Source organism: Ranitomeya imitator, chromosome 4, assembly GCF_032444005.1.
Source record: "Ranitomeya imitator isolate aRanImi1 chromosome 4, aRanImi1.pri, whole genome shotgun sequence".
NCBI lineage: Eukaryota > Metazoa > Chordata > Amphibia > Anura > Dendrobatidae > Ranitomeya > Ranitomeya imitator.
This window is the reverse complement of record NC_091285.1, coordinates 601,054,673-601,071,080: the sequence shown is the minus strand read 5'-3', so window position 1 is coordinate 601,071,080 and position 16,408 is coordinate 601,054,673. Positions and strand designations below refer to the sequence as shown.

Below are 16,408 nucleotides of genomic sequence, written 5' to 3'. Positions count from 1 at the left end.
ACAGCCTGTTAAGAAAATCCTGGGAGACTTCAGCAGCCCTACTGAAGACAAATATCATCTCCACGTGTATAGCACGATCTACAGTATGTCCCGGTGGCTAGATCATTTGGAAGATCATCTTAGTATGGTCACTCCCAGATAGGATATACAGTGGTACGGAAAGTATTCAGACCCCTTTACATTTTTCACTGTTTTTCATTGCAGCCATTTGGTAAATTCAAAAAAAGTTCATTTTTTCACATTAATATACACTCTGCATTCCATCTTGACTAAAAAAACAAATGTAGACATTTTTGCAAATTTAATAAAAAAGAAAAACTGAAACATCACATGGTCATAAGTATTTAGACCCTTTGCTCAGACACTCATATTTAAGTCGCATGCTGTCCATTTCCTTGTGATCCTCCTTGAGATGGTTCTACTCCTTCATTGGAGTCCAGCTGTGTTTAATTAAACTGATAGGACTTGATTTGGAAAGGCACACACCTGTCTATATAAGACCTCACAGCTCACAGTGCATGTCAGACCAAATGAGAATCATGAGGTCGAAGGAACTGGCCAAGGAGCTCAGAGACAGAATTGTGGTAAGGCACAGATATGGCCAAGATTACAAAAGAATTTCTGCAGTATTCAAGGTTCCTAAGAGCACAGTGGCCTTCATAATCCTTAAATTAAAGAAGTTTGGGACCACCAGAAGTCTTCCTAGACCTGGCCATCCAGCTAAACTGAGCAATCGTGAGAGAGGTAAAGAAGAGCTCCAGAGATACAGTAAGGAGATGGGAGAAAGTTCCACAAAGTCAACTGTCACAGCAGCCCTCCACCAGTTGGGCTTTTATGGCAGAGTGGCCCGACTGAAGCCTCTCCTCAGTCAAGACGTATGAAAGCCCGCATAGAGTTTGCAAAAAAACACATGAAGGACTCCCAGACTATGAGAAATATGATTCTCTGATCTGATGAGACATAGACCTTTTTGATGATAATTCTACGTGTGAAGAAAACAAGGTACAGCTCATCACCTGCCCAATACAATCCCAACAGTGAAACATGGTGGTGGCAGCATCATGCTATGGGGGTGTTTTTCAGCTGCAGGGACAGGACGACTGGTTGCCGTTGAAAGAAACATGAATGCGGCCAAGTACAGAGATATCCTGGATGAAAACTTCTTGCAGAGTGCTCTGGACCTCAGACTTGGCCAAAGGTTCACCTTCCAACAAGAAAATGACCCTAAGCACACAGCTTAAATGATAAAGGGGTGGCTTTAGAACAACTATGTGACCATTCTTGACTGGCCCAGCAGAGCCTGACCTAAATCCAATTGAGCATCTCTGGAGAGACTTGAAAATGGCTGTCCACCAACGTTCCCCATCCAACCTGACAGAACTGGAGAGAATCCGCAAGGAAGAATGGCAGAGGATCTCCAAATCCAGGTGTGAAAAATTTGCTGCATCATTCCCAAGAAGACTCATAACTGTACTAGATCAAAAGGGTGCTTCTAATCAATACTAAGCAAAGGGTCTGAATACCTATGACCATGTGATATTTGTTTTTCTTTTTAATAAATTTGCAAAAATTACTACATTTGTTTTTTTCAGTCAAGATGGGGTGCAGAGTGTACATTAATGAGAAAAAAAATTACTTTTTTAAATTTACTAAATGGCTACAATGAAACAAAGACTAAAAAATGTAAAGGGGTATGTGCTAGGGCTAGCGGAACGCACCAAATAATATAAAGGGAGATATGAGGTGCGTTCGCAGCCCGGGGTCCACCGTGCAGAGATGGAACCTGCTGCTGAGTAATGGCGGATGAACGCTTGCTGACACGTGGGTTAGACTTCACCCAGTGTGAATGGAAGCGAACTCTGTTGCTTCACAGAGTCGCTTAATTGAGCGCTGTGCCCTGTTAGTAGTCACAGGGTGCAGCTGGTGGGATCCCTATGATTCACCCCCTCTATGCTGGTGATTGGACTCACTCTGACCCTCGGTGGCTTTTGAGCCTGCGTCTGAGGATGCCCTGGGTCAGATGCTGAGTCCAAGTGGGAGTTCCCACCCTACACTGACCGGTTGTCAGAACTAACTAAAGATTTACCGCACAGACTGCGTACAGCGCCATTCTGGCGGACACCACTAACCACCCTAACTAGGGCTAGGAGAGCGCACTAGTTGCGCATGGCGCCGCACTGGCGGTGGCTGCTAATTGACGCAGTAATTTGTGTCTAGTGCTGGATGGCACAATTTGGCGCTAGGTAGCTCAATCACCCAAGAACTTTCAACAACACTAGGGATGGGTATGATTAAGGAGCTTTCACCAGTTTGTCATACATCCACACACATGATTTCAGATTTATACTGGCGCATGGTCACTCGGCCATGCAAACCTTTTATAGCTGTAGCCTTCCAGGACCTTCCTAGTGATCCAATCGGAGCAGCTACAGGACCTGAGCATGTGACCCCCGACCTCCAATGAGAGGTCATCCCGTGGGCACGCTCAGTAGAAGAAAAGCAGGACTTAGTCCCTGGAACATCTGCTCACCGCTGATCAATGCTGGTAACAAAGGCTGAGCCAGGAAAGGTCGCTGTAACCAAATGCACAGTATCTTCTTGAGCCAGATGCAGGAATCGACATCTCTGCTGAGCAGGCTCCACTGTGGCTGGAGAAGAATGGGAGACCACAGCTGACATGTTTTGAGATTTCCCCTGTTCAGCGGCGGGAACTCGACATCTAACAGTATGAAACCTTTCCATACCCACTCTATTGGCTTTTCCAGAAGACATGTTTTGAGTGGAGATGTAGCTTCTAAAGTTAAGCTTTGTTCCGTTCTCTGAATGATTTAATGGAAAAGGCCTCAGACAAGAAGAAATCTTTGCCCTAGCCAAAGAACTTCACAAAGAGATATTTCAGTCTCCCCAAGAACAACTCCCTCACTACAAAGGGAAAGGAAAATCAGGCCGGTGGAGTTACTCCAAAAGGGGACAGGGCAGAAATATGTTTTTCTCCCAAAACTAGCGACAGAACAAGCAATGACACCAGAATAGTAGGAGGTCGAATTTCAAAATTCCTCCACAAGTGGCACATGATTTGTTCAAACAAATGGATTCCGAAATCAGTCCAAGACAGAGTAAAAATTGAATTTTCCTCCTATCCTACACTTAAGCTGAAAATAATTAATCTCTCTTCTCCAAAATTACAAAATGCCCTGATGTCCGGTCTGCGGTCTGCAAGGTTTACTATCTTTTGGAGTAATCTCTACTGTTCAAGAAGCAGAAGAAGCAGGGGTTACTACTCTCAGATTTTCCTTGTAAGAAAAACAAGTGGCATCCACAGAATTATAATAAACTTAAAACAACTGAACAAATACATGATTTACAGGAGGTTCAAGATGAAGTCCATCAAGTACCCTTGATAGGGTAGAACTTCGTCATGCAAACATCAATTTACGGGACACTTATTATCTTGTCTCCATCCATCTAAGATACAGAAATTTTTTAAGGTTTGCGGTTACCCAAGGAAGATAAACACCGTGCTTCCAATTTAACATCTTGCCATTATGAATATCGTCAGCACCTCAAATCATTACAAAGATCATGGCAGAAGTCATAGCTTTCATCAGGAGAGAAAACACCTGTATAATCCCTTATCTCAACTATTTCCTACTCGTGGCTCTGTCTATGCCACTACTCAGTGAACATCAACAAAAAACATGGGATGGCTGGTGTACTTCCAGAAATCAGACTTGGTCCCCTCCACTACAAAAACCTTCCTAGGTATTCTACTGGACTTCCACATACAAACATCTTTCTTACCAAAAGAAAAACAAATCCAATTAAGATCCAGAATTAACTTTCTGTGAAACCAGAAACTGGTTTCAGTACGATTTGGGCTCCATGACATCAGGCATCCAGGAGTTAACCTGGGCACAAGCGAATACCAGACTTCTACAGATATATATTCTTTCAAATTGGGATGAATCTCCAGAATCCCTGAGCAGAAACATTTAGGTACCCGGTCAGGTAAAATCCTTTCTGACCTGGTGGCTCATCCAGAGAACCTAAATAGAGGAGTCCCCTGGATTCAGAACCATCTATCAACCATAATAGTGGATGCCAGAAAAAAAGGATGGGGGCTATGTTCTCCCAAACTGATCTCCCAAACTTCCTTCCAGGGGCTCTGGAGAAGAGAAATCAGCCAGCGATTCTTCAATTTCAGAGAGCTGTAGGCAGTAGAGGAAGTACTCAGATTGGCAACACCCATAATTCAGGGCACCCGTATAAGGATCTACTCGGACAACATGACCATAGTTACTCACCTCTGTCATCAGGGAAGCACAAAGGCCTAAAAACAATATCAACAAGAATCTTTTCTTGCTCTCCATATAAAAGGCTCGACCAACATCCAAGTCAACTTTCTGAGCAGAAGAGATGTACATCCAGACGAATGAAGTTTAAATTCAGAAGTCTTCCTAATGTTAACTAGAAGATGGGGTCATCCAACAACTGAATCCTGCATGTATCCAGTCACTGCTAGCCATCTTAGCAAGCTTTTGTAATGGTATTTAACTCACTTAATCTATTGCAACTGAATCCTGCATGTAACCCAGAAATTTGTGAAGTACTTGCAGTTAACATTGACCCCTATCTCGTCCCTCTCATGTTCCGATTCTGCACTGGAGCATTTTAATTAAACACTGCAACATGCCCTGGACGATGCTGCACCTCTTATACATAGAACAACATGGCACAGATGGCGACAACCCTGGCACATGCTGCAAACACGTTTCCTACAGCCGTGCTCCAGGTGCACTGTTATGATCTGGTGGCCTAGGAGCAGCATGAGACGTACTCTGGAGAAGGTGGTCCCTGTACTGACCGCAAACCCTGAACCTAGCAGCGCAACTAGAAGTAGCCATGGGGGGTACCTAACACTCCTTAGACCCCTCGGCACAGCCTAAGATCTAACTTCCCCTAAAGACAGAAACATGAAACCTATCTTGCCTCAGAGAAAATCCCCAAAGGATAGATAGCCCCCCACAAATATTGACTTTGAGTGGAGAGGGAAATAACATACGCAGATATGAAATCAGATTTTAGCATAGGAGGCCATACTAGCTAAAAAGAAAGAATAGAACAGAGTACTATGCGGTCAGTATAAAAACACTAGAAAATATCCACCACAGAACATACGAATCACCACATCTGACTAAAGACATGGGGGTATATCTGCATCTCCAGAGACACAGCTTGGCTGCAAAAAATCCTTCACAGACAAAGCTGGACAAGACAAAAACATGAATATGCACAGAACTATAAGTTCCACAGCAGGTGGACAGCAAAAACAAAGCCAGGACTTATCTTTGAAGAAAAGCACAGCGAACAGGAGAGACCAGAAGGGATGTGAATCCTCCATAAACAATGGACAACTGGCAGGGACTAAAGAGTCCTGCAAAGCTATATACCCCAGTCAGTTTTGCAATTAGTAGATACACCTGTCCAATCCTGCAGTCCAGGCACAACTGCATTACCCTCTACAATCACCGGAGGGAGCCCAAAAGCTGAATTCACAACAGTACTCCCCCCTTGAGGAGGGGTCACCGAACCCTCACCAGAGCCCCCAGGCCGATCAGGATGAGCCCGATGAAAGGTACGAACCAAATCAGCGGCATGGACATCAGAGGCAGAAACCCAAGAATTATCCTCCTGGCCATAACCCTTCCATTTGACAAGGTACTGAAGCTTCCGCCTCGAAAAACGAGAATCCAAAATCTTCTCAACCACATATTCCAACTCCCCATCGACCAACACAGGGGCCGGAGGATCAACAGAGGGAACAACCGGCTCCACATATTTCCGCAACAAAGATCTATGGAAGACATTATGAATAGCAAAAGAGGCCGGGAGCGCCAGGCGAAAGGACACCAGATTAATAATCTCAGAAATCCTATAAGGACCAATAAATCGAGGCTTAAACTTAAGGGAAGAAACCTTCATAGGAACATGACGGGAAGATAACCAAACCAGATCCCCAACCCGAAGCCGGGAACCAACACACCGACGATGGTTAGCAAAACGTTCAGCCTCCTCCTGAGACAACACCAAATTGTCCACCACATGAGCCCAAATCTGCTGCAACCTGTCGACCACAGAATCCACACCAGGAAGGTCAGAAGACAACCTGCCCAGAAGAAAAACGAGGATGAAAACCAAAATTACAAAAAAAAGGCGAAACCAAAGTAGCCGAACTAGCCCGATTATTAAGGGCAAACTCGGCCAATGGCAAAAAAGCCACTCAATCATCCTGATCAGCAGACACAAAGCATCTCAAATAGGTCTCCAAAGTCTGATTAGTTCGCTCAGTCTGGCCATTTGTCTGAGGATGAAATGCAGAAGAAAAAGACAAATCAATGCCCAGCTTGGCACAAAAGGCCCGCCAAAACCTAGAAACAAACTGGGAACCTCTGTCGGACACAATATTCTCTGGAATACCATGCAAATGTACCACATGCTGAAAAAACAACGGAACCAAATCAGAAGAAGAAGGCAATTTAGGCAAAGGCACCAAATGAACCATCTTAGAAAATCGGTCACAGACAACCCAGATAACCGACATTCTTTGGGAAACAGGAAGATCGGAAATAAAATCCATGAAAATATGCGTCCAGGGCCTCTCGGGGACCGGTAATGGCAAAAGCAACCCACTAGAGCGGGAACAGCAAGGCTTAGCCCGTGCACAAATCCCACAGGACTGCACAAAAGAACGCACATCCCGCGACAAAGAAGGCCACCAAAAGGACCTACTAACCAAATCTCTGGTACCAAAAATCCCAGGATGGCCAGCCAACATAGAACAATGAACCTCAGAAATCACTTTACTAGTCCATCTATCAGGAACAAACAGTTTCCCCACAGGACAGCGGTCAGGTTTATTAGCCTGAAATTCCTGAAGAACCCATCGCAAATCAGGGGAGATGGCAGAAAGAATCACCCCTTCCTTCAAAATGCCGACCGGCTCAAGAACCCCAGGGGAATCAGGAAAAAAACTCCTAGAGAGGGCATCCGCCTTAACATTCTTAGTACCAGGAATGTACGAGACCACAAAATCAAAACGGGAGAAGAACAGGGACCATCGAGCCTGTCTAGGATTCAGCCGTTTGGCAGACTCGAGGTAAATCAGATTCTTATGATCGGTCAGGACCACAATACGGTGCTTGGCCCCCTCAAGCCAATGTTGCCACTCCTCAAATGCCCACTTCATAGCCAACAACTCCCGATTGCCGACATCATAATTGTGTTCCGCAGGCGAAAACTTCCGAGAAAAGAAGGCACACGGTTTCATCAAGGAACCATCAGAATTCCTCTGAGACAAAACGGCCCCTGCCCCAATCTCAGACGCGTCAACCTCAACCTGAAATGGAAGAGAAACATCTGGCTGACGCAACACAGGGGCAGAAGTAAATCGGCGTTTAAGCTCCTGAAAGGCAGAAACAGCCGCGGAGGACCAATTCGTCACATCAGCGCCTTTCTTGGTCAAATCGGTCAGAGGTTTAACCACACTGGAGAAGTTGGCAATGAAACGACGATAAAAATTAGCAAAGCCCAAGAAATTCTGAAGGCTCTTCACAGATGTGGGCTGAATCCAATCATGAATGGCCTGAACCTTAACCGGATCCATTTCTATAGATGAGGGAGAAAAAATGAAACCCAAAAAAGAAACCTTCTGCACTCCAAAGAGGCACTTTGACCCCTTCACAAATAAAGCATTATTACGGAGGATCTGAAATACCATCCTGACCTGTTTCACATGAGACTCCCAATCATTGGAAAAAATCAAAATATCATCCAAATATACAACCATGAATTTATCAAGATAACTCCGAAAGATATCATGCATGAAGGATTGGAACACAGATGGGGCATTAGAGAGTCCGAATGGCATCACAAGGTATTCAAAATGGTCTTCGGGCGTATTAAATGCAGCTTTCCATTCGTCACCCTGCTTAATACGAATAAGATTATATGCCCCTCGAAGGTCAATCTTAGTAAACCAGCTAGCCCCCTTAATCCTAGCAAACAAATCAGTAAGCAAAGGCAAGGGGTATTGAAATTTGACCGTGATCTTATTCAAGAGGCGATAATCAATACAGGGTCTCAAAGAGCCATCCTTCTTGGCAACAAAAAAGAACCCCGCTCCCAACGGTGAAGAAGGTGGCCGAATATGCCCCTTCTCCAAAGACTCCTTAATATAGCTCCGCATGGCGATATGTTCTGGCACAGACAGGTTGAAAAGTCGGCCCTTAGGGAACTTACAACCTGGAATCAAGTCAATAGCACAATCACAGTCTCTATGCGGAGGAAGGGGACTGGATTTGGGCTCATCGAATACATCCTGGAAGTCTGACAAAAACTCAGGAATTTCAGAAGAGGGGGAAGAGGAAATTGACATCAAAGGAACCTGATCATGAACCCCCTGACAACCCCAACTAGTCACAGACATGGATTTCCAATCTAACACCGGATTATGTAGCTGCAACCATGGAAAACCCAGCACAATATCATCATGCAAATTATGCAACACCAGAAAACGACAATCTTCCTGATGGGCTGGCGCCATGCGCATGGTCAGCTGTGTCCAAAACTGAGGTTTATTTTTAGCCAACGGTGTAGCATCAATGCCCCTCAAAGGAATAGGGTTCTGCAAAGGCTGCAAGGGACAACCACAACGTCTGGCAAATTCTAAGTCCATTAAGTTCAGAGCAACGCCTGAATCCACAAATGCCATGACAGAAAATGATGATAATGAGCAGATCAAGGTCACAGATAACAGAAATTTAGGTTGTATAGTACTGATGGCAACAGAACTAGCGATTCTCTTTGTACGCTTAGGGCAATCAGAAATAACATGAGCAGAATCGCCGCAGTAAAAACACAACCTATTCTGATGCCTGAATCTTTGACGTTCAGCTCTAGACAAAATCCTATCACACTGCATAGGCTCAGGGCTCCGCTCAGAGGATAAAGCCACAGTGTGCACAACTCTGCGCTCGCGCAAGCGCCGATCAATCTGAATGGCCAGAGACATAGAATCACTAAGACCAGTAGGCGTGGGGAACCCCACCATAACATCTTTAACGGATTCAAAAAGACCCTTTCTGAAAATTGCTGCCAAGGCATCCTCATTCCATTTAGTCAGTACAGACCATTTTCTAAATTTCTGGCAATACGATTCTGCCGCTTCTTGACCTTGACACAGGGCCAACAAGATTTTCTCAGCCTGATCCACAGAATTAGGCTCATCATACAACAACCCCAATGCCTGAAAGAACGAATCAACATTAAGCAAAGCAGGATTGCCAGTTTCCAGGGAAAATGCCCAATCCTGTGGGTCACCACGCAGCAGAGATATGATGATTTTAACCTGCTGAATAGGATCACCAGAAGACCGGGGTCTTAATGCAAAAAACAGTTTACAGTTATTTTTGAAACTCAAAAATTTGGATCTGTCACCAAAGAATAAATCAGGAGTGGGAATCTTAGGTTCTAAGGCAGGAGTCTGAACAATAAAATCTGAAATACCCTGTACCCTAGCAGCAAGCTGATCCACCCGAGAAACTAACTCCTGAACATTCATGTTAATACTAGATTCTGTAGCCACCCAGAGATAAAGAGGGAGGATAATACCAAACAGGCTAAGGAAAAAAAAATGGCTCAAAAGCTTCCCTCCCTTCTTCTGAGATGCAATTAACTCATTGTTGGCCAGTTGTACTGTTATGATCTGGTGGCCTAGGAGCAGCATGAGACGTACTCTGGAGAAGGTGGTCCCTGTACTGACCGCAAACCCTGAACCTAGCAGTGCAACTAGAAGTAGCCGTGGGGGGTAGCTAACACTCCCTAGACCCCTCGGCACAGCCTAAGATCTAACTTCCCCTAAAGACAGAAACATGAAACCTATCTTGCCTCAGAGAAAATCCCCAAAGGACAGATAGCCCCCACAAATATTGACTTTGAGTGGAGAGAGAAATAACATACGCAGATATGAAATCAGATTTTAGCATAGGAGGCCATACTAGCTAAAAAGAAAGAATAGAACAGAGTACTATGCGGTCAGTATAAAAACACTAGAAAATATCCACCACAGAACATACGAATCACCACATCTGACTAAAGACATGGGGGTATATCTGCATCTCCAGAGACACAGCTTGGCTGCAAAAAATCCTTCACAGACAAAGCTGGGCAAGACAAAAACATGAATATGCACAGAACTATAAGGTCCACAGCAGGTGGACAGCAAAAACAAAGCCAGGACTTATCTTTGAAGAAAAGCACAGCGAACAGGAGAGACCAAAAGGGATGTGAATCCTCCATAAACAATGGACAACTGGCAGGGACTAAAGAGTCCTGCAAGGCTATATACCCCAGTCAGTTTTGCAATTAGTAGATACACCTGTCCAATCCTGCAGTCCAGGCACAACTGCATTACCCTCTACAACCACCGGAGGGAGCCCAAAACTGAATTCACAACAGTGCACCGAACGTCAGTGGAGAAAATCCAATCTACCAGAAGATTTCATCCATTATAAGTTTATGCTTAAAACATACAACATATAAACTCTTCAAACAAACCTATTTCAACACCCTCATCACCTCACAATCCAATAAATCAAAATACGTTTCATTCCCTACTCAACCCAAGAGTGCAGGCCCAAACCACAGATCTCCACGCTGACGATCTGGCCAATTATTTCAAAGAAAAAAACTGACCATATCCGACAGGAAATTTTCTCCCAAACCCCTCATAGCATGCACTCTCCTCCCTCCCCCACTCCATCTAGCTCACTCTGAATTTTAACCAGTCACAGAAGAAGTAATCAGGCTCCTTCTCGCATCACCACTTGCACCAGTGACCCCATTCCATCACATCTCCTCAAGTCCCTTTACCCTACTGTCACCACCCACCTAATAAAAATATTCAACCTCTCTCTCTCCTCTGGTATCTTTCCCTTCTCATTTAAGCATGCCATCATACATCCATTACTTAAAAAACCATTCCTCGACCAAAACTGTGTTGCTAACTATAGACCTGTCGCTAATCTTCCCTTCATCTCTAAACTCCAGGAACGCCTGGTCGATTCCAATCTTATCCGCTATCTCTCAGGTAACTTTCTATTCGACCCTCTACAATTCGGTTTCCGCTCTTTACAATCTACTGAAACTGCCCTCACTTAAGTCTCTAATTATCTGCTAACAGCTAAATCTAATGGTCACTGCTCTCTGCTAATTCTCTTGGATCTCTCTGCAGCATTCGACAATGTAGATTGTAGATCATCAGCTCCTCCTCACTATTCTCAGCTCCATCGGCCTCAAGGACACCGTTCTCTCCTGGTATCTTTTGCTGGCTCCTCCTCTCATCTTTCCCTTACTGTTGGACTTCCTCAAGGATTGGTTCTAGGCCCCCTCCTCTTCTCTTTGTATACTGCCTCTATTGGTCAAACAATTAGTAGATTTGGTTCCCAGTACCATCTCTATGCTGATGACACCCAATTATACACTTCTACTCCTGACATCACGCCTGCCTTTTTAGAAAATATTACTGACTGTCTTACCGCTGTCTCTAACATCATGTCCTCCCTCTATCTGAGACTAAACCTGTCAAAAACTGAATTCCTTGTGTTTCCTCCCTCTACTAATGTGCCTATGCCCGACATTGCCATTTCCGTATGTGGTTCCTCCATTACTCCCCAGCAACACGCCCGCTGTCTTGGGGTCATACTTGATTCAGAGCTTTCATTCACCCCCCACATCCGATCACTGGCTCGCTCTTGTTATCTGCACCTCAAAAACATTTCTAGAATTCGACCCTTTCTTACTTTGAACTCTCAAAAAATCTCACTGTTTCTCTTATTCATTCTCATCTGGACTATTGTAACGCTCTACTAATCGGTCTCCCTCTTACCTTACTCTCCCCTCTTCAATTTGTCCTGAATGCTGCAGCCAGGATCATATTCCTCACCAATCGCTACACCGATGCCTCTACCTTGTGCCAGTCATTACACTGGTTACCCATCCAGTACAAACTTATTACCCTCACCCACAAAGCACTCCATGGTTCAGCACCACCCTACATCTCCTCCCTCATCTTAATCTACCATCCTGCCCATGCCCTCCGTCCTGCTAATGACCTGAGGTTAGCATCCTCAATAATCAGAATCTCCTACTCCCGTCTCGAAGACTTTTCACATGCTGCACCAATTCTTTGGAATGCACTACCCAGGTTAGTACAATTAATCCCCAATCCACACAGTTTTAAGAGTGCCCTAAAAATGCATTTGTTCAGACTGGCCTACTGCCTCAATGCTTTAACCTAACTATCCCTGTGTTGCCCATTCAAAATTTTTGCCATAACCAGGTTCCTCGCATCATGTTCTCATACACTTTATGCATTTAATAACCCTCTGTGTCTGTACTGTTACATTAGGCTGATAACCGGTTCACGCAGCATTGCGTGAACACCCAATTCTTACACTATGGCTGGTCCGAACAACTAAAGCATTTGTTAGCATCCACCTTTTCCTCATAGATTGCAAGCTTGCGAGCAGGGCCCTCATTCCTCTTGGTATCTGTTTTGATCTATGTGCTTATTGTTATGCTGTAATGTCTATTGTATGTACAAGTCCCCTCTAAAATGTAAAGTGCTGCGGAATATGTCGGCGCTATAGAAATAAAATTATTGTTATTATTATTATCCAGACGCAGATCTTCTTACAAGTCACCAGAATGCAAAGGTGGATCAGTACTTCTCGCAAAACCCAAAGGATGCCTGCCTAGTGGTTAACACGTTCGCCCACCCATGAAAAGTCAAACTATCATAGGCATTTCCATCAATTCTGGTCCTACCAAAAACACTACATAAAATAAGAACCAAGAAAGTCTAGGTAATCTTTATAGCACCTCTCTGGCTGAAGAGAAGCTGGTTCTGTACGTTGAACAACTTGAGGTTATAAGGTCCCCTGATTCTCCCACCAATCAGAAACCTTCTTCATCAGGGTCCGATTTACCACCTGGACCCCGGAAACCTGTGGTGTCTGGCTGCCTGGCATCTGAGTTCACAATCCTGAAAACTAGAGACCGCTCAGACAAAGTCATACAGACTCTCCAGAAACATAGGAAACCAGTAACAAATGCCATTTATCATGCTATGCCATTATCATGGCAAAACCTTTTTTATCTTGGTGTGCGTCTAGTTCTCCAGACTCCCATCATCCGGACCGCCAATTTCTAGACTCCCTACAACAAGGTCTGGAAAAGGGCCTCAAACCTAGCACCCTTGAAGTACATGTTGCAGCCCTGAGCTAATTTTTTTAACAAAGCTTAGCAGATCCTCACTGGGTAAAAAGGTTCATGATTGTGTCTCCCTGTCTACATCCAACATTGACTAACCTAATCCTGACCTGGGATCTAAATATCTTTCTCAAATGTCTGGCGCTACCTGCATTTGAACCCTTATCCTTGTTAAAACTGGACAGACTATCTTGGAAAATAGCCTTCCTGGTAGCAATTACCACTGCGGAGAGTAAGTGAACTTCACTTCACGCCCTCTCAATTAAAGAACCCTATTTGAGAATTCTGGATGATAGACTTGTCTTCCGACTTGAAACATCTTTTTTGCCCAGGTTGGTCTCAGAATTCCACAGATCACAGGAAATTATTCTTCCTTCTGACAAAATCCAGCAAATGCTAAAGAGGAAGAGTGTCATTCCTTAGACGTGCGAAGAGTGGTCCTTCATTACCTTCAGCAAACACAATCTAGGAGGAGGGATCAGAATCTTTTCATCTACGACCAAAATAAAGGGAAGAAGACATCAAAAAGCACTATTAAAAACTGAATGAAGAAAGTAATTTTCGAGAAATATCAAAGTCAGAACCTCTCGGCCCCGGGAAAAACGTATGGCTCAGTCCACTAGAGCCGTGTCTGTCTCCTGTGCTGAGAAAGCAAACGCTTCCATCGAGCAGATCTGCAACGCTGCTACCTGGTCCTCAGTCCATACCTTCTCCAAACATTATAGACTAGACTTAATGTATATCTAAGATCTAGCCTTTAGGAGAAAAGTCCTCCAAGCTATTGTCCCTCCCTAACATAAATCGTTGATATTTCTCGTGTGGTGCTCTTGTGGAAGGTTATTTGAGAAAATAGAAATAGACTTACTGGTAAGTTGGTTTATATAAACCCTCCACAACAGCATGGTTAATTCCCTCCCTTTTCTCGTTATTTCTTGTACTACTTTATAATAAGAATTTCAATTAGTCACTCTATTTAGTATTGCCTTAAAGGGATGGTCCAAAACTAACACTGATTTAATTATAATCTTTATCTATTTAATGTAATAATCTAATTGCTTGTATAATATACTTTAACTAAAAATTCCTTACTGTTCCCTCTATCTTCTCTCTGTTTATTTGTATCTGCTTCCATTTTCATAACTTTTGGTTTGAGAATCCCAGGTGCATCCCCATTGCTGCAGCCTCTTCCCCCATCCTAAAGCGAATTTTCATCTCTGACGTCAGTTTCAGGGGCTGGGCTGGTCCCTCCACTGCTGAGCATTTGTTGGTTATCAATTCCGACGCATGCTCAGTAAGTTCTTGGCACTGTGCACTATTCTTTTTAATGAACAGTGACAGTGCGCTCCCTCACTGGCTGTGATGAGCCAGCAAGAGAGCGCACTGTCAGAATGGATTGAAAGAAGAAGGAAAAGCAAAGACCAGCCCCGCCCTGAAAGTAACGTCACCTTCGGGAAAGGGTGTCTGCTCACCAGGTTATCTCCTTACAATGCATACTGACAGTGCGCTTTGTTGGGACTGCCCAACAAAAAAGCATATTATCCCTTGGCGCTAAGCTCTGACCAAAAATTTGGCCTCAAGGGCCCAGCTACAAACAAGCTTTTATCACAAGTTGAAATATGTGAAATGACTCCTATGGCATTCACCTCCCACAATAGGAATTTATCTTAATAATACAATAAATAAAAGTATTATTATTGTTAATAAGCTTCTTTAGGGCAGTAGTTCTCTGTTATTAAAATTTGACAGAGCAAACAGATTGCAGTTTAAGTGCAGGATGCAACCGTGTTACATAATTATTTCTGTAAAGCACTGTGGAATTAATTAAGCTATATAAGCAACTAAAATAAATAAAATATAAAAATATAGTACAACATGAAATCGGATGTTCCTTCAATCTTGAGTATAAGTGCCTTGGAAGAGCTCACATTGACCTATTGTAGGGATTCTTCAAGAGGGTAAATTTTTCTTAAGATGTCTATTATGGTAAACAGCCTAAGAATTACTGATGTAATGTTCATTATGGTGTTGGTTGAAAGATAATTTAATTGCTGCCATATACAGTAGCATGTGTGAACTGATACATATTAAATGTTGGTGTGCAACCTGCGCCATCTTGTGGTAGATCATGATACAACAGTTTAAAAAAATACAAAATAAAATATAGCATTGCAGTACCATGTGAGATATCCCTTGCCGACACAAGCCTCCCATAAAGTTTAGATAGCAGTCGGCCAAAACAATGGTTCAGCTGATCGTTCTGCTGGTAACTATCCCGACTCGCTCTGCTAAGTGGAGGCTTATCTCTGTGTATGGAGTCTAAAAATGTGTTTATCCCATTTGTAAATTAGAATGGATCCTAAAGGAAGACAAATTCTAACGTTTTGTATCCAGTTGTAATTTTGGCACGTGAAAATGTATTCAAAATCTGAACCTAAACTGCATGCGAATAAGGCCTTTGGGTCTTTTAAAATTTGTCCAGAATTTTATGGCCTATCCTTAGGATAGATCATCAATATCTGATTGATGGGGTGGATACTATATATACAGTATTGAGCATGCATCAAAAGAAGCCCAACCCTGATACTGCCATTACCATGTTTCGTAAATAGTATGAGGTTTTTATAACATAATGCTGTGTTTTTGTTTCTCCAAATACAACTCTTATTTAAACCAAAGAAAGTTCTATTTAGCTTGTCAAGGGGATCTTTAGCAAGCTGCAGACAGGCAGCACAGTTCTTTTTGGAAAGCAGTGACTTTCTCCTTGCGATACTGTTATGCACGCTGTTCAGTGCCGTAACTGAAGTCCAATGGGTCCCGGTTCCAAATTTTGGATCTGGACCTCCACCTGCATGTTGGTCAGATGTATGAGCCCTTGCAACATTCGAGATACTATAAAAATGTGTGTTCTCCCCTATGTAATAATATCCCCCATCCTATAATAATGTCCCCGTTCCTGACTCCTTCCTGTAATAATGTCCACCATCATGGACTCCTTCCTGTAATAATGTCCACCATCATGGACTCCTTCCTGTAATAATGTCCACCATCATGGACTCCTTCCTGTAATAATGTCTACCAT

The 16,408-nt window shown here is 43.5% G+C and overlaps 1 protein-coding gene across 1 annotated transcript in view; it reads left to right on the top strand.

The window, feature by feature from the left end:
* LOC138676860 (tetraspanin-15-like) overlaps positions 1-15,169 on the top strand; it is a 284,359-nt gene extending 269,190 nt beyond the window's left edge. Inside the window, exon 8 of the mRNA XM_069766526.1 lies at positions 12,739-15,169. Within this exon, the coding sequence (XP_069622627.1) occupies positions 12,739-12,816 (78 nt within the window). The 3' untranslated portion in view covers positions 12,817-15,169. The remainder of the gene's footprint in view (positions 1-12,738) is intronic.
* Positions 15,170-16,408: the final 1,239 nt, after the last annotated feature.